Genomic DNA, 19,066 nt, shown 5'->3' with positions numbered 1-19,066 from the left:
GGGTTTAAAAAGGAGATCATACCCAGCGGCTGAGCTGTCTCAGTCAGGGTTGGGGTAGTTTGGGGTAGTTAGGGGGGGTTCTATTGCCTCTGAAATCCTGGATAGAGAACGTGAAGATGAGAGGGAGAGGGAGAGGGTTGGAAAAGATGGACACACACTGGCACTAGTCGTGAGCACAACACGACACCAGGCCAACTAACTGGCCAACTTTGATACCACAGCACCAGGCCAACTTTGATACCACAGCACCAGGCCAACTTTGATACCACGGCAACAATGCCTCAGTTAACATGAAGACTTTTCCCTTCGGCCTCCAACTCACTGAGCATCAGCACGAGCTCGTGCACCAGACAGGAAGCTCACTCACGGAATCATGAAGAGAATGGGATGACAGCTGACAACATGGGTGTCGACTTTCAACAAAGGCCTCAAGCATCCCAAAGCATTATTATTATTATTATTATTATTATTATTATCATCATAATTATTATTATTATTTACTGTTATAGTGCACAGCTTGTTAGCATTTAAATGCTAAATCAGTACATAAATGAACTGCAATGTGTCTGTGTTCATGATAACTAAGGCATTTCTCCTGTTCAATGCGGCCTCAATCACACAACCCTTCGTCGGTAGAGGTGGCAGATTCCAACCTTTAGAAAGTGCAAGAGCATTAGCATTAGCATTAGCATTAGCCATCTCTCATTTCTGTCCTTCACAAAATACATATGAGCACTGGCAGACTGGCAGAGTCCAGACGCCACACGGGAAGGAATGGTTAGAATATTCACGCCAGTCCAAAACAGTCAGTGTGTGTAAGTGGTATTTGTTTTTTTTTTGTTTGTTTGTGGAGTTAATTCTTTTTTTGTTTTACCTTACAGTACTGGTTATTTCAATGTTTTCATTTTAAAGTTGGAGTTTTTTTTCCCCCACAAGTGCAGCAAAAACATCAAAAAGCCAAGGGGGAGATTTTTCAGGAGAGAGGCAGCCATGCTGTTACGCTGCTCTGCTCTGCAACGCTGGATGGCCAAGAGCCAATGGCACAGACGTAGATGCACACACTTTCAGTTCTGTTGGCTGGCGGTCGCCAAATGCAGCGGTGTAGTCCGGAAGAGTCCAACTCCCTTCTGAATCTGGTGTGTGCCACCATTAGGGCGTGTGGTGCTCACCGAAGAGGCCCTTCATCCAAGTCCACGGCCATCACACCAGACAACATTTAGTCCAGAGAGGAAGTTGCATCACATCCAGCGGGGCCGAAATCATCCAGCCTCCTATCCTTCACATCCTCATCATGGACCTGTCGCGAGCCATGTCCCTCCCCCTTCCTGCTTGTGTCTTCCGTCCATTGGTGGATAGGTGTGGCAGTCACTCTGCGTGTCCAATTAGAGAGTGGCCAGGATGCGGGAGAAGGAGATGAGGACGGTGAGGGTGGTCTGGCCCACGCCGAACACCAGGGCCTCCAGAGGTGCCATGTCCTTGCCTGCGCCACGGTACACACCTGCTACTGCTGCACCTGTACACACACACACACACACACACACACACACACACACACATTCAGACACAGGTGCACACACACATGAACCCAGACCCAGACGTACACATGAGCACAAATCCATGCCACGAAACATAAATTCTTCTTATTAAATTATTCAAATTGATCAATCTACGGCATAAATCTCATCCCAACCCAAGCCATACAACCTGACAGATAACTAGATGAATAAAGGTTTTCAGGCAACAGAATGCACACTGGGAAAGGACATTTGTTTACTGTTAAAAAAGCAGCATCCCAAACACCACACATTCGTTAAATATCTTGTCCAACACTGCCCCCTATGGGACAGTACGTGTAGTTAGTTACAGTGATGCTGTTTTGGGAGGCCAGCATGAAAAGGTTACATTGTGAATCTGCCTACACACTGAATTAACTCATCTCTCTCTCTCTCTCTCTCTCTCTCTCTCTCTCTCTCTCTCTCTAGACACATTAGTCACATCCTTTTCTCAACACAAAAGTTTAAAAAATATATATATTGCCATGGAAACCATTTAAAGGATTAGACTTTAAAAAGGAGGATACAGACACTGATAACAATAGGGTGACCAGATTTGAGTTTGTGAAAATTAGGACACTTCATCGCTGGACCCCGCCCCCTCCCCTTCCCCGCAACGGAGTTTTGACATATTTTTCACATGCAGATGACCCCGCCCCCTCCCCCCTGACGAAGTTTTCACATCTTTTCCACATGCAGATGTCATGTACTGTTGTAAACGATGCAACTACTGGAGGCGGCAAGGTGCTCAGTGTTGCCAGATTGGAAATGGCGAAGTATCGTGCCAAAGGCTCAAAATGATCGTATCTGGCAACCCTGGGAAGGCGGTCGACCAATGACAATTCTCTCTACAGTCAGAGCTCGCGCAAGAAGGTGGAACATAAGGGACATACCCTTTCCTTGTAAGGACGTAATAACTAGTTTGTGAAAGACCCAGAGAAACACAAAGATTTTGGAATCCCTGCCGGACGCATTTTTTAGGTCTCGAAAAGAGGACATGTCCGGGTAAAAGAGGACGTCTGGTCGCCCTAGATAACAAGAGCTTCACTGCACAGATCATTACAGGGAGGGATCATTACAGAGGCTGTTGGGAGGGCACTAGGATCAAAGCCTGACATTGTTTAGGCTGCTGAGTCACAGGCTGTAACACTATATGAAACCTGCTGCTGCTGCTGCTGCTATTGCTGCTGCTACTGCTACGGCTACTGCTACTTCTGCTGCTGCTACGGCTGCTGCTATGGCTGCTGCTGCTGCTACTGCTGCTGCTGCTACTACTGCTGCTGCTGCTGCTGCTGCTGCTGCTGCTACTGCTGCTGCTGCTGCTACTGCTACGGCTACTACTGCTACGGCTACTGCTACTGCTACTGCTGCTGCTACTGCTGCTGATTTGACAGTTGAAGATATTTAATACATGCGCTGAGGGGGGGCGGGGGTATAGCCGTGTGTAAAGTGTAGAGAGAGAATTTTCTTTTAAGATAGACAAAAATAAATGAAGAAATAAATGGGGAATCTATCAAGAAATTGATGGAAAAGTTAGATATTAAGATAGATATTAAGATATTAAGATAGATAGATAGATAGATAGATAGATAGATAGATAGATAGATAGATAGATACATAGATGGATAGATGGATAGATGGATAGATACATAGATACATAGATGGATAGATAGATAGATAGATAGGTGTAGCTGTATTAATCCTGGTAGAAGAAGAAGAAAATGAAGAAGAAAAATAAGAAGAGGAAGAAGAAGAATATCCATATGGTGCTTTGCTTTCCCAGCACTATATTAAAAGTGTCAGGGGATTCTGTGTGTGTATGTGTGTGTGTGTGTGTGTGTGTGTGCGTGTGTGTGTGCGCGTGTGTGTGTGTGTGTGTGTGTGTGTGTGTGTGTGTGTGTGTGCGTGTGTGTGTGTGTGTGTGTGTGTGTGTGTGTGTGTGTGTCAGTCTGTCTGTGTCTTTGATAGAGTTATTTTGGAGGGTGTCCTGCTGTTAGATGTGTATGATGACAGGCCATGAAGAGGATCAGGTTCGTTCACACCTCGCTGTGCTCGGCACACAGTCTCCATAGCAGCTGACCCTGGATCAGAGCCATGTTGGATCACACACACACACACGCACACACACGTGTGTGTGCCCCTGTGTGTGTGTGTATGTGTGTGTGTGTGTGTGTGTGTGTGTGTGTGTGTGTGTGTGTGTGTGTGTCTGGTCCCCCTGTGTGTGTGCCCCTGTGTGTGTGTCCCTGTGTGTGTTTGTGTGTGTGTGTGTGTGCCCGTGTGTGTGCCCGTGTGTGTGTGTGTGTGCCCCTGTGTGTGCCCCTGTGTGTGTGTGTGTGTGCATGTGTGCGTGTGTGTGCGTGTGTGTGCGTGCGTGTGGATGCCCCTGTGTGTGTGTGCCCCTGTGTGTGTGTGTGTGTGTGTGTGTGTGTGTGTGCCTCTCTGTGTGTGTGTGTGTGTGTGTGTTGTACTCACTGGTGATGACCCCCCCTGTGAGGGAGGCCAGGAATCCTACGCTGATGAGGACCAGCGTGATGAGTCGTCCGCGTCGGTGCCTCTGCAGCATCACCAGCATCAGCAGCCCCAGCGCCCCGTGCACAAACAGAGACGAGAACAGACACCACAGGAACACCCAGTACCACATCTCTGACAGACGGACACACACACACACACACAACAGCACACACACACACACACACACACACAACAGCACACACACACACACAACAGCACACACACAGCCAAGGAGACACGCACGTGCGCACACAGACACACACACACACACACACACACACATACACACACACATACACACACATACATACATACAAGAAAACACAGCCAAGGAGACAAACACACAAACAAACATGTACAGGAACACACACACACACACACACAAACAAACATGTACAGGAACACACACACAAAGAAAAACAAAAACACACACAGAGAAGAGAGAGGGAGAGAATAGAGCTGTTAGAGATACATTATCACTTTCAGCCATCAGTCAATTACAGCAGCATAACTACTATTATAATACTAATAACTGTTGTATTAAAATATCACATAATTTCACATAATCATTAGAGATAATCTGACATTAGAGGGAGTTTGTTTCTTGCCCCTGTCATATCTGTGCTTGCTCCGGGGGGGGGCTCTTTAACGTGCCAGTGTTGGCGCTATATAAATATTGAATATGAATTGAATTGAATTGATATGCAAGTCCATTACACAGTTGAGATTGACTTGGTCGCCCCCCCAGAGGAGACTGAGTGAGCCACACACACACACACACACACACACACACACACACACACACACACACACACACACACACACACACACACACACAGAGACTGAGTGAGCCTTTTGTGACTGCAGCATCTTTCACTGGGAGCACTGAGGAGACTGTCCTTCACACACACACACACACACACACACACGCACACGCACACGCACACGCACACACACTCACACACAGAGGAGACTGTCCTTGGGGGACCACACTGACACACACCTTGGGTAACTCTGTTGAGTTTAAATAACTTATTCAACAAAATCAAAAAGTACATTTCATGATCCTGGAATGTCAGCCGGAGAACACGGAAGTCTTTTGGACTCTGGAGCTTCAGCAACACATTCCGACAACAATCGAAACCCACATCTGCGTGATATGTGCGTTAGATCTGACAACGCACCATTGTGTCATCAGAGACACACACACACACACATCTGCGTGATATGTGCGTTAGATCTGACAATGCACCATTGTGTCATCAGACACACACACACCAACGTGCACAAAAGTGTACACACACACACACACACAAGAATACACAGATAGGGAGACAAGGGAGACAAGCACACACACACACACACTTACACACACACACACAAACCCACACTCACAAGAATACACAGATAGGGAGACAAGCACATACACATACACACACACACACACACACACACACACACACACGCACACACACACACACTCACACACACACACACGTGTAAATCTGAGTGCTTTCATCCCGAGTTACAGTAAATCCAGGTGCATTCTCTTTGTTTCCCAGCATTCTCAGCATTCCCAGCTGTGTGCTCAGTTGACTCATCAGCCTTGTTTGACAGCTGCAGTGCCTGTGATGACAGATCTCATACGGCTAACTAACACTAGCCTGCTGTTCTGAGCGACAGGTAGCACTTATACCCATGCATGTGTGTATGTGTCTGTGTACCGAATACTTGTACTATGTATAGTGCATACAATGTCTTGTATATTGCTTACAATGTCTTGTATATTGCATACAATGTGTTGCAAATGTGTTAGTTATTTACAGATGAAAGCCTGCAGGTGGGTTTTTCCAACATGTAAACACACCAACTCATTACCATAACCATATCATTGACCTTGTATTAACAAATGGCTAAGAAATTGACCCCCCCCTATTGTTCTTCTAGCTCAAAATGCTGCCCTGTGTGTGTGTGTGTGGCTGTGTGTGTGTGTGTTTTATAGTTCTACCTCAAAATGCTGCCCTTTTAGATCATCACCCAATTACACTCAACATGCAATTAGAACTCTGTGCAACATCAGACTTAACTTCTTCTACAGCCGTTGATTATCTGACAAGACTACAACAGAATTCATGTCAACACTACCAACCGCACATCACCTCAGCTCTTACTCCTGGCACTGAAGGTGGCGTAAGCACATCTCCTCAGCTCTGACTCCTGGCACTGAAGGTGGCACAAGCACATCTCCACCTCATGCCTCAGCTCTTACTCCGGGCACTGGAGGTGGCACAATCACATCAACTCAGCTCTTACTCCTGGCACTGAAGGTGGCATAAGCACATCTCCTCAGCTCTTACTCCGGGCACTGAAGGTGGCACAAGCACATCTCCTCAGCTCTTACTCCGGGCACTGAAGGTGGCACAAGCACATCACCTCAGCTCTGACTCCGGGCACCGCCCCATGGTACACTGACCATACTCGTGCACTTAAACAAATGACTCAGAAACTAGAAAAAAAACTCTGCTTCTGGTTTCTTCCTGATTAACAGGGCATGTTTCCTTGCCCCTGCCACCATTGTGCTTTCTCTAAGGGGGTTCAGACCAATTTTATTGTTTTGGCGCTATATAAATCAAATCAAATTGAATTGGATTTAATTGAAGTAGAGAGACCTTGAAGCTCAGAGCTTGGTTTGTATCTCTTCAGCTCATGTGTACATCACAAAGTTAGACGCATGAATAACTGGGCACTCTGCAGATATATCATAAAATGGCGGCAATTGAATATTTATCAGATGACAAGCCAACTGTGTTGTCACAATATTCTGGAAAACGTTCTTATGCGATAAGGTGTATTATAGTGTGTGTGTGTGTGTGTGTGTGTGTGTGTGTGTGTGTGTGTGTGTGTGTTTGGTTCCACTGCTGAAACCTAGTACAAAGCTAAATCCGCATGTTGTGGTCACACACGACACGCGACCTACAGTGTGCACTTTTGAGATGTCTGATGATTCTGACCCAGTGTGCTAGACTAGAAGGTCAGGCCCTCCTGGAAAACAATTTATATTTTTGTTTTGTCCTTCTCTCTCTCCCTGTCTCCCTTCCTGTCTGCTCTCCCTCTCATCCTGTCTTCCCCTCCTCTCCCTCTCTCTCCTTCGCTGTCCTTCTCCTTCTCTCTCTCCCTGTCTCCCTCCCTCTCTGCTCTCCCTCTCCTTTTGTCTTTCCCTCCTCTCCCTCTCCCTATCCCTCTCACCCCACTGCCCTCTCTCTCTCTCTCCCTCTCCTCTTCCTCTCCCTCTCTCCTCTTCCTCTCCCTCTCTCCTCTTCCCCTTTTCTCTCCCTCTCCCTCTGTCTGCCACAGTGCCACAGACCCTGGCATGCACTAAGAGCCTGGGCTTCATCACAGAGGGGCAGTGAAAGGACAGGCTGGCAGTGCCAACACCAAACTGGGCAGAGGATGGCCCCTCGGATCGTTCTAGAAGATGGCCAGCGAGCAGACTCATCCGCACTCCCAGAGAGTGGATTGGATGCTTCCGAGATGTCTGTCAGGAGTGAGTAAAGTAGGTAAGAAAATGGATCTATATTGGGCCAGCACTTTGTGTGTGTGTCTATGTGTGTGTGTGTGTGTGTGTGTGTGTGTGTGTGTGTGTGTGTGTGTGTGTGTGTGTGTGTGTGTGTGTGTGTGTGTGAGCCAGTAGACTAATGCAGCGTAGAACCATCAGCCCGAGGAGATGATGTCTGGTCTGCATGAGAGTTTCTCAGCATGTCCATTTAGCGTGTGTGTGTGTGTGTGTGTGTGTGTGTGTGTGTGTGTGTGTGTGTGCGGAGACTACGGAGGCCATCGATCCGCCCGTTCCAGAGCAGACAGGCCAGAGAGCGATGGAGCAGAGGAGACACAGGACCTCTCACCCAACACAATACTGCTGCCTGTCTGTCTCACACTAGCCAATACTGCTGTCTGTCTCACATGAGGCAATACTGCCTCTAAACTTAGTGTCTGTCTGTCTGCCTGCCTCTGTCTCACATCGTACAACGCTGCCTATCTGTCTCACACAAGCCAATACTGCTGTCTGTCTCACATGAGGCAAAACGGCCTCTAAACTTCTCAACCTGTCTACCTCGCATCATATAATGCTGTGTCTTGCACTGTGCAGCATCGTCTCTAAACACACCATCTCCCTCTCACACCACACAACATCGTCTCTAAACACCCCATCTCCCTCTCACACCACACAGCATCGTCTCTAAACACCTCTCTCCCTCTCACACCACTCAACATCGTCTCTAAACACACCATCTCCCTCTCACACCACACAACATCGTCTCTAAACACCCCATCTCCCTCTCACACCACACAACATCGTCTCTAAACACCTCTCTCCCTCTCACACCACTCAACATCGTCTCTAAACACACCATCTCCCTCTCACACCACACAACATCGTCTCTAAACACACCATCTCCCGCTCACACCACTCAACATCGTCTCTAAACACACCATCTCCCTCTCACACCACACAGCATCGTCTCTAAACACACCATCTCCCTCTCACACCACACAACATCGTCTCTAAACACCTCTCTCCCTCTCACACCACTCAACATCGTCTCTAAACACCTCTCACACCACACAGCATCGTCTCTAAACACACCATCTCCCTCTCACACCACACAACATCGTCTCTAAACACCTCTCTCCCTCTCACACCACTCAACATCGTCTCTAAACACACCATCTCCCTCTCACACCACACAACATCGTCTCTAAACACACCATCTCCCGCTCACACCACTCAACATCGTCTCTAAACACACCATCTCCCTCTCACACCACACAACATCGTCTCTAAACACCCCATCTCCCTCTCACACCACACAACATCGTCTCTAAACACCTCTCTCCCTCTCACACCACTCAACATCGTCTCTAAACACACCATCTCCCTCTCACACCACACAACATCGTCTCTAAACACACCATCTCCCGCTCACACCACTCAACATCGTCTCTAAACACACCATCTCCCTCTCACACCACACAGCATCGTCTCTAAACACCTCTCTCCCTCTCACACCACTCAACATCGTCTCTAAACACACCATCTCCCTCTCACACCACACAGCATCGTCTCTAAACACACCATCTCCCTCTCACACCACTCAACATCGTCTCTAAACACCTCTCACACCACACAGCATCGTCTCTAAACACCTCTCACACCACTCAACATCGTCTCTAAACACCTCTCTCCCTCTCACACCACACAGCATCGTCTCTAAACACCTCTCTCCCTCTCACACCACACAACATCGTCTCTAAACACCTCTCACACCACACAGCATCGTCTCTAAACACCTCTCACACCACTCAACATCGTCTCTAAACACCTCTCTCCCTCTCACACCACTCAACATCGTCTCTAAACACCTCTCACACCACTCAACATCGTCTCTAAACACACCATCTCCCTCTCACACCACACAGCATCGTCTCTAAACACACCTCTCTCCCTCTCACACCACTCAACATCGTCTCTAAACACACCATCTCCCTCTCACACCACTCAACATCGTCTCTAAACACACCATCTCCCTCTCACACCACACAACATCGTCTCTAAACACACCTCTCTCCCTCTCACACCACTCAACATCGTCTCTAAACACACCATCTCCCTCTCACACCACACAGCATCGTCTCTAAACACACCATCTCCCTCTCACACCACACAACATCGTCTCTAAACACCTCTCACACCACACAACATCGTCTCTAAACACACCATCTCCCTCTCACACCACACAACATCGTCTCTAAACACCTCTCTCCCTCTCACACCACACAATATCGTCTCTAAACACCTCTCACACCACTCAACATCGTCTCTAAACACACCATCTCCCTCTCACACCACACAACATCGTCTGTAAACACCCCTCTCCCTCTCACACCACACAACATCGTCTCTAAACACCTCTCTCCCTCTCACACCACTCAACATCGTCTCTAAACACACCATCTCCCTCTCACACCACTCAACATCGTCTCTAAACACACCATCTCGCTGTCTCACACGACTCAACATCGTCTCTAAACACCTCTCCCTCTCACACCACACAACATCGTCTCTAAACACCGCTCTCCCTCTCACACCACTCAACATCGTCTCTAAACACACCATCTCCCTCTCACACCACTCAACATCGTCTCTAAACACACCATCTCCCTCTCACACCACTCAACATCGTCTCTAAACACACCATCTCCCTCTCACACCACTCAACATCGTCTCTAAACACACCATCTCCCTCTCACACCACTCAACATCGTCTCTAAACACACCTCTCTCCCTCTCACACCACACAGCATCGTCTCTAAACACACCATCTCCCTCTCACACCACACAACATCGTCTCTAAACACACCATCTCCCTCTCACACCACACAGCATCGTCTCTAAACACACCATCTCCCTCTCACACCACTCAACATCGTCTCTAAACACATCTCACACCACACAGCATCGTCTCTTAACACCTCTCTCCCTCTCACACCACACAACATCGTCTCTAAACACCTCTCACACCACTCAACATCGTCTCTAAACACACCTCTCTCCCTCTCACACCACACAGCATCGTCTCTAAACACACCATCTCCCTCTCACACCACACAACATCGTCTCTAAACACACCATCTCCCTCTCACACCACACAGCATCGTCTCTAAACACACCATCTCCCTCTCACACCACACAGCATCGTCTCTAAACACACCATCTCCCTCTCACACCACTCAACATCGTCTCTAAACACATCTCACACCACACAGCATCGTCTCTTAACACCTCTCTCCCTCTCACACCACACAGCATCGTCTCTAAACACCTCTCTCCCTCTCACACCACTCAACATCGTCTCTAAACACACCATCTCGCTGTCTCACACGACTCAACATCGTCTCTAAACACCTCTCCCTCTCACACCACACAACATCGTCTCTAAACACCGCTCTCCCTCTCACACCACTCAACATCGTCTCTAAACACACCATCTCCCTCTCACACCACTCAACATCGTCTCTAAACACACCATCTCCCTCTCACACCACTCAACATCGTCTCTAAACACACCATCTCCCTCTCACACCACTCAACATCGTCTCTAAACACACCATCTCCCTCTCACACCACTCAACATCGTCTCTAAACACACCTCTCTCCCTCTCACACCACACAGCATCGTCTCTAAACACACCATCTCCCTCTCACACCACACAACATCGTCTCTAAACACACCATCTCCCTCTCACACCACACAGCATCGTCTCTAAACACACCATCTCCCTCTCACACCACTCAACATCGTCTCTAAACACATCTCACACCACACAGCATCGTCTCTTAACACCTCTCTCCCTCTCACACCACACAACAATCGTCTCTAAACACCTCTCACACCACTCAACATCGTCTCTAAACACACCTCTCTCCCTCTCACACCACACAGCATCGTCTCTAAACACACCATCTCCCTCTCACACCACACAACATCGTCTCTAAACACACCATCTCCCTCTCACACCACACAGCATCGTCTCTAAACACACCATCTCCCTCTCACACCACACAGCATCGTCTCTAAACACACCATCTCCCTCTCACACCACTCAACATCGTCTCTAAACACATCTCACACCACACAGCATCGTCTCTTAACACCTCTCTCCCTCTCACACCACACAGCATCGTCTCTAAACACCTCTCTCCCTCTCACACCACACAACATCGTCTCTAAACACCTCTCTCCCTCTCACACGACTCAACATCGTCTATAAACACACCATCTCGTCTATAAACACACCATCTCTTCCTCTCACACGACGCAACATCGTCTCTAAACACACCATCTCGCTGTCTCACACGACGCAACATCGCTTCTAAACACACCATCTCGCTGTCTCTGAAAACATGAGATCATTCCTCTACCTGTCCGCCACACTCTGGTTCCTTGTGCTGTTCAACCCTGCCTCTGAAACTCCAAACTCATGTTTCTATCTGTCTCTTTTACATATGCAACACTGCCTATAGCACTGTCTGTCTCGATCTGTGTGTCTCTCACACACACACGCACGCACGCACGCACGCACGCACACACACACACACACACACACACACGCGCGCACGCACTCAAACAAACAAACAAAGCAATGACATCGTCTGACCACACTACCCCTCATGGCATGACAGCAATGCCAGGCAGCGATGGAGCCAGGCGGTGAGATCAGGGTGGGGTGTGTGTGTGTCTTGGGGGGGGGGGGGGGGGGTGTATTTGTGTGTGTGTGTGTGTGTGTGTGGTACTGCGAGGCTCTGCCACCAGAATGTCACACATGCTCGGAGTTGGCATTGTCTCCCATGCTTTAAGCTCTGTGGGGATTACCCCACCAGGCAACCAGGCAGCGGGCACAGACTGGGTACAGATAGACTCATGGGTCGGTTCCTACCATTCTGTAATGCCCATTAAGGCAGCGGGGGCAGACTTGGCACAGTCGGACTCATGGGGCGGTTCCTGTTGGTTCCTAACATTCTGTAATGCCCATATGAGTTGTCAGAACTTGTTGAAAATTTCATTTTTTATAGTCTAAATGTAAAGAGTCTATACTAGTGCCCATATACAGTTACCCCCACCCCCACCCCCAACACACACACACACACACGCACACAAACACACACACACACACACCCTGAGGCAGGCTTTTTGAGTGATGAGATGTCAGGCTGCTGGTGCTTTTGTCATCAGGGATGATGACCCCTAATGACCTTCAGTCATGGCATTAATGCTCCATAACACACACACACACACACACACACACACACACACACACACACACTGTTGTCAGTCATGGCATTAATGCTCCATAACACACACACACACACACACACACACACACACACACACACCCACACCACACACACACACACACACACACACACACACACACACACTGTTGTCAGTCATGGCATTAATGCTCCATAATCCCATATCGTGACACCACAGTTATGACAGTTACCAAAGCTTGCAGAATGACGGAAAGTCTATACTCACACACTCTCTCTCTCTCTCTCTCTCTCTCACTCACTCACTTGTTAACTCACTCACTATCTCTCTTTCTTTCTCTCTCTCACAAACACTCACACACTCACACACACGCATTATGAGTATATATATCTATATTTTTCACCCTCTAACTCTTACCACCTCCTTCTCCTTCTCCATCTCTCTCTCTCTCTCTCTTTCTCTCTCTCTCTCTCAATCAGAGGTCATTATCTACATGAGCTGTTGAACTTTAATCAGAGTACTATAAAAAGCCTGGCAGGATCGTGCAATAGAGCACCGTGACCCTGTTATTCAAATGACCGTACCTGAACTAACCTGCTCTAAGACCTGAACTAAGCTGAACTAACACACACACACTCTCACACACACACACACACACACACACACACACACTAACCTGCTCTAAGACCTGAACTAACCTGAACTAACCTGCTCTAAGACCTGAACTAAGACCTTAACTAACCTGCTCTCTCCCTTCCTCTTTCTCTCTCTCCCTCTCTCTCTCTCTCTCCCTCTCTCTCCCTCTCTCTCTCCCCCCTCTCTCTCTCCCCCCTCTCTCTCTCCCCCTCTCTCTCTCTCTCTCTCTCTCTCTCTCTCTCTAAGACCTGAACTAACCTCCACATAGGCACATCGGAACAAGCTGATGTCAACAATGATGCTTCTGTCATTTTTGAGGAAGCTACACTTTAGTTGTTTTTTCCTGGGTACGCTGGTGCAAAGGCTGGCTTTCGCAAGGCGCTGCACTGGCAGGAAGCTGTAGAGCCCTGTGAACGTGATCCTGAGGAGCTGCTGCCAGAGGAATCACAGTGTGGGCTGTGTGCGTGTGTGTGTGCCTGTGTGTGTGTGGGCTGTAAACAAGTCCATATCTTCTGCTAGTGTTTAAATTACACTGAGCTTTTATAAGACTGATGTCTGAAGAACACTTGAACACTGTAATGTACGTCATGCATACAATGTGTTTGGGAAATGGACTTTCAGTGCTTCTGAGAAATACTGTCTCATGAAACATGACCACAACACACACACACACACACACACACACACACACACACACACACACACACACACACACACACACAGCATCCTTGTACAGTCAGCAACATTAACATTTTGTTTTGTCGTCCCGTATTTCCCCTTTACCAGATCTCTGGCTGATTACAGCCATAATCGGAGTTACCACAACTATGACCTACAGAATGCCACAGCACACGCCCTTTGCACAGGAAGGATGCACAAGTTTAACAAAAAGAGACTTTTTCTGGCCCACAGTGTGCAGTTGCAAGCCCTCTGAGAACAAACAGCAAACATCTGTCCCACGATGCACTGGGCTAACAGGAAATGAGTTTGTTGCATTTGTCTGTGACTCGGACGAAGCAGCAGACCGAGGGAGTGACATTTATTACAAAGCTCTGTTCAGCCTGTCTGTTTTGACAGCAAGAGTCCATGATTATAACCAGAGGCCTGTCTGTGTGTGTGTGTGTGTGTGTGTGTGTGTGTGTGTGTGTGTGTGTGTGTGTGTGACTGTCTGTCTGTCTGTGTGTGTGTGTGTGTGTGACTGTCTGTGTGTGTGTGTGTGTGTCTGTGTGTGTGTGTGTGTGTGTCTGTGTGTGTGTGTGTGTGTGTGTGTGTGTGGCTGTGTGTGTGTGTCTATGCGTGTGTGTGTGTGACTATCTGTGTGTATGTGTGTGTGTGACTATCTGTGTATGTGTGTGTGTGACTGTCTGTATGTGTGTGTCTGTGTGCATGTGTGTGTGTGTGTATATGTGCGCATGTGTGTTCACCAGACCCCAGACATAATCAAGAGCCCTCTGACAGTGTAAAGACAGAGAGTCTATGTGTGTGTGTGTGTGTGTGTGTATGGATGGGTGTGTGTGTGTGTGTGTGTGTGTGCCAGTGTAAAGACAGGTGTGAGGACGGCACACTGACCCTCTCAAGCACAGAGTGCCCACTTCCTCTTTTCTCTGAAGCCCTGTAGAGCAGTCTGCTGCCGCTAACTTTAGCTTGCGAGTCGCATCCTTACACACACACACACACACACACACACACACACACACACACACACACACAGCATCCTTGCACAGTCAGCAACATTAACATTTTGTTTTGTCGTCACGTGTTTCCCCTTTACCAGATCTTGGGCTGATTACAGCCATAATCGGAGTTAGCACCCTGCCAGACATGACCATATATGAACACAAAAAGGGCCTCCCGTTGCCGTGGAGGCAAGAATACGTGTTTTATTTTATCTTGATGATGCACAAATACGGCCTGTTTCTCTCTGTGCTGTGTATTTCCTCACCCATCCACACCCATGCTATCTGTACTGTAAACGTGTGACATAAACCAAAGTATGATAGAAAAACACATAGAAAAGAACATGTCTATTCAGATGGTTAATTGGTGTTCCACTGAAACAGTACACCTGTATCTATCTGTGAGCATCACTGAAGTGAATAAACTAACTGCAGAGGGCTTTCCAGAAGACACATACAGGTTTCACACACACACACACACACACAGACACATACAGGTTTCACACTACAGTAGCGACCCGCACCATCCAACACACCGGGGGAGTAAGAATGGCGTCTAACCTGGTACTTCGAGGACGACCAGAGCTCTCAACGCAAGCAAGCGGCTGGCGAACGGGCCCTAATAGCATTGATTACTGATCAGTCACTAACGGGTCCTACTAGCATCGATTACTGATCACTCGACCGGTTCAAAGTGGCGTGGCCGCCCCAGCAGAGGCGGTGGCAAACCCACTGAGGCAGGCCGACAGACACGAATGACACACACGTCGCTGCCGTTCACAATGGGGATGACGTGGAGGCTGCCGAACAGGCAAGTTTCGGATGGAAAATGCGATGCTGTCCCATGGAGATCCGGAGGTCTTGATGGGGCGAGTCCGTTACAACGGGCAGCGAGAGGAGCCTCTCTATACACAGAGCACGAGACATCACGCACGGCGGCGCACAGTGTCGGTTAGGCTAATGTGGCACCAGGCTACTTGGTCTCCTTTAAAAATGGACGCGCACAGCTGTCCATGTCGCCCGTTCTAAACCACTGTACAGTAGTAGGTACCGAGAAGCACTCAACGCGCGTCACCCCGGCGTGCGTGGGGCGGGACAGCGCACCGGCTAACGGTCCGTGTGAGCGCTGCCCGCTGTCAAATAACGCGATTTTGACATACCTGTAAAGTGTTGGAGCCTCGGTACCGTGCCTTGCACCCACAGGCTCAGCACTTGCTGCACTGACAGATTAATAGAATAATCCCTGTTCATGTTTCTTCCGCTGCCGCTGCTGCTGCTGCTGCTGCCGCCGCCGCTGCCGCCCGGGTTCGCACCCCTCTTTGTCAAATGGCTGTACGTGGCTCTTGACGAAGACATCGAGGAGGAGACCAGGGTGCCAAGAGGAGGCTTTCCCCCCGGTGCGCCCCTCTCTCTACCGGTGCCTCTGTTTCGGCTTGACGTTCGTCTCCGGTCTGGGAATCGAGAGACCGCTGGCTCGTCTGCTCCTCGCCAAGGAGAACGGCGGCTGGTTCGGAGCCATGATGAGTACGGCAAGGCGAGCGCAACGCACACAGTCGCCCTACATCGACTCGCCTCCCTACATAACGCTTAAAGGCGCAGCTACCCTTAAAGGGGAGGGTGCCATAAATATGTGACCTACCGTGAAAAATTGCAGTTAATGAATGAAACCCAAACAAATGTAAATGACAAATTAACATGGACCAGTCGTTCAAACCACATACGTATGCTGTTGCAATCTGCAGTCATAAACGTGGTCTGTGCAATTATAAGACCATTGAGAGGGAGGGGTAGATAACATCTGAATTGTTGCAAAATGCTATTTCACGCATCATTAATAAATTCACCTTATCATCCGGAAGGCCCACGCCTTGGTCATAGATTTAGGCAAACTGTAACGCGGCAGCAATTCTTGTTGCAGTGATTTATTTTAAGACCCCCTTGACTATATATATACGGTATGATATATAACCATTGTTAATAATTGCGTTGACAGTTAAATATTGTTATGACGTTCATTCAAACATTCTAAGAAGGACTAAGCGAGACAGACTCTAATGTTTTCTCCACACACACATGTGATCCCAGGCCAGTGTGATGCTGTGTGATTCTCTTCACTGTCTCTGCATCTCCGTCCTCTCAGCTTGAACAGGACAGCTTGAGACAGAGGTGTTGTGATTAAGCCCCCTGAATATTCTAGGAAGTTCTCAGCTAACAGCGGCCTCCTTGTTTCTCACAGTTTTGAGTGGGTTATATGCGTGTTATATTTTATGAGCCTATTTATAATCTAAGACCCAACACCTATCAATCAATCAATCAATCAATCAATTTGTTTATTTGATCAAGAGGGACAGTGTACATTCATGAACATTAAAATGTAAATGCACCCAATTATAGCCAAAAGGCTAGTTTCCATTGGCAGTCCCCCTGCCAGAGTAAAAAAGGCTATACAACCTAAAAAAGGCATTAACGTATATCAAACATAACATTGACAATAAATCAAAAAAAATATAACCTGATATGGTCTCCTAGAGTGAAGAGAAATCCAGTCTGACTGCGTAAGAATCTATTCGTTTTATCTGTGATATCTTCAGGTAAAAAAGTAGTAACATGTCTCGACAAACCATGACAGGCAAACGAGTCCATAAATCTCCTCTCAAAGGTTCCTCAGAGGCAGCCTTGACCTTTTGACCTTTTGACCTGGATAGTTAGAATAGATAGGGCGTGTCTGGAGGCTCCGTGCATCTCCTGCAGGGACTCTCCCTCCAATTATCCCCCTGTGATCTGAGCTCGTTAAGGCGTGCCGTTCACAACATTTCACCTTCTGTAATGAGAGACCGTTAAAGAAGGACGGCCCTGGCGTCAAGTCTGTCGTTCATTCCCGAGTCAAGAGTCTCCAGAGGACTACGGAGACTGGGGTGGGGAGGGACACAGGGAGGGACACAGGTGGTTTGGGTGCCTGACATCTGGCTGAGAGATGGGTTGTGTTCAACTGTGTGTGTGTGTGTGTGTGTATGGATGTGTGTGTGTGTGGGGGTGGGTGGGTGGGTGGGTGTGTGTGTGTGTGTGTGTGTGTGTGGGGGGGTGTGTGTGTGTGTGTGTATGGGTGTGTGTGTGTGTGTGTGTGTGAATGGGTGTGTGTATGTGTGTGTGTGGGGTGTGTGTGTGTGTGTGTATAGGTGTGTGTGTGTGTGTGTGTGTGTGTATGTGTGTGTGTGTGTGTGTGTGTGTGTGTGTGTATGGATGGGTGTGTGTGTGTGTATGTGTGTGTGGGGGGGGGGGGGTGGGGGTGGGGGGGGTGGGCTGGTGTACATGCAGGTCTTTTATTGAGAACAGTCACAATACCTCCCATAACCCCCCCCCACACACACACACACACACTCACACACACACACACACACACACCCAAGGGTTTTACAGGTAATACTGTGGTTATCTCTGAATATCCACCTAAGGAAACAGCATTTTTTAAATGAAATATCAGATTAGACTTGTTGTAATCGTGTGGAGTCTGTAATATTTGATCATGCCTGGCAATTGAACTGAATTGAAGTTGAATTTTTGGTCTCATGCATATCGATTTTCATTTTACAAATAGAAATTAAAATGAAATTAAAATGAATGTGATGCAAATAATGCTGTGATGCACAAACCGGCCTCGTTTGATTGGTTGTGAATGGTCAGGCGGGGTCGCATGTTGTTTTGAGTTCTGCTTTGTTTTGTCTTATTGTCCTGTAGTCTAGTCATTATATATGATCTTGGTCAGATGTTTGCTTGAAACAACAACCATGATGGCTTCCATTAATTGAGCATGAGATCACATTTTTGTGTGTTCTGTTGGCATAGCATAGATGCATTAAGT

At 48.0% G+C, this 19,066-nt stretch overlaps 1 protein-coding gene across 2 annotated transcripts; it reads right to left on the bottom strand.

Moving 5' to 3' along the window:
* Positions 1 to 868: 868 nt before the first annotated feature.
* tmem170b (transmembrane protein 170B) lies at positions 869 to 17,068 on the bottom strand. Of its 2 annotated transcripts, none has more exons than XM_031586234.2 (3): positions 16,368 to 17,068; positions 4,026 to 4,196; positions 869 to 1,513 (listed from the first exon to the last, which is right to left on the bottom strand). In XM_031586234.2, exons 1-3 carry the CDS (start codon positions 16,561 to 16,563, stop codon positions 1,383 to 1,385), a joined length of 498 nt encoding a protein of 165 aa, XP_031442094.1. In that variant the 5' UTR covers positions 16,564 to 17,068; the 3' UTR covers positions 869 to 1,382. The 2 variants fall into 2 exon arrangements, with proteins under 2 accessions (XP_031442094.1, XP_031442095.1); XM_031586235.2 differs by lacking the exon at positions 16,368 to 17,068 and adding an exon at positions 15,769 to 16,311.
* Between the last annotated feature and the right edge of the window lie 1,998 nt (positions 17,069 to 19,066).

Source organism: Clupea harengus, chromosome 19 (genome assembly GCF_900700415.2).
Source record: "Clupea harengus chromosome 19, Ch_v2.0.2, whole genome shotgun sequence".
Taxonomy (NCBI): domain Eukaryota; kingdom Metazoa; phylum Chordata; class Actinopteri; order Clupeiformes; family Clupeidae; genus Clupea; species Clupea harengus.
This window is presented reverse-complemented; position numbering and strand designations above follow the sequence as displayed.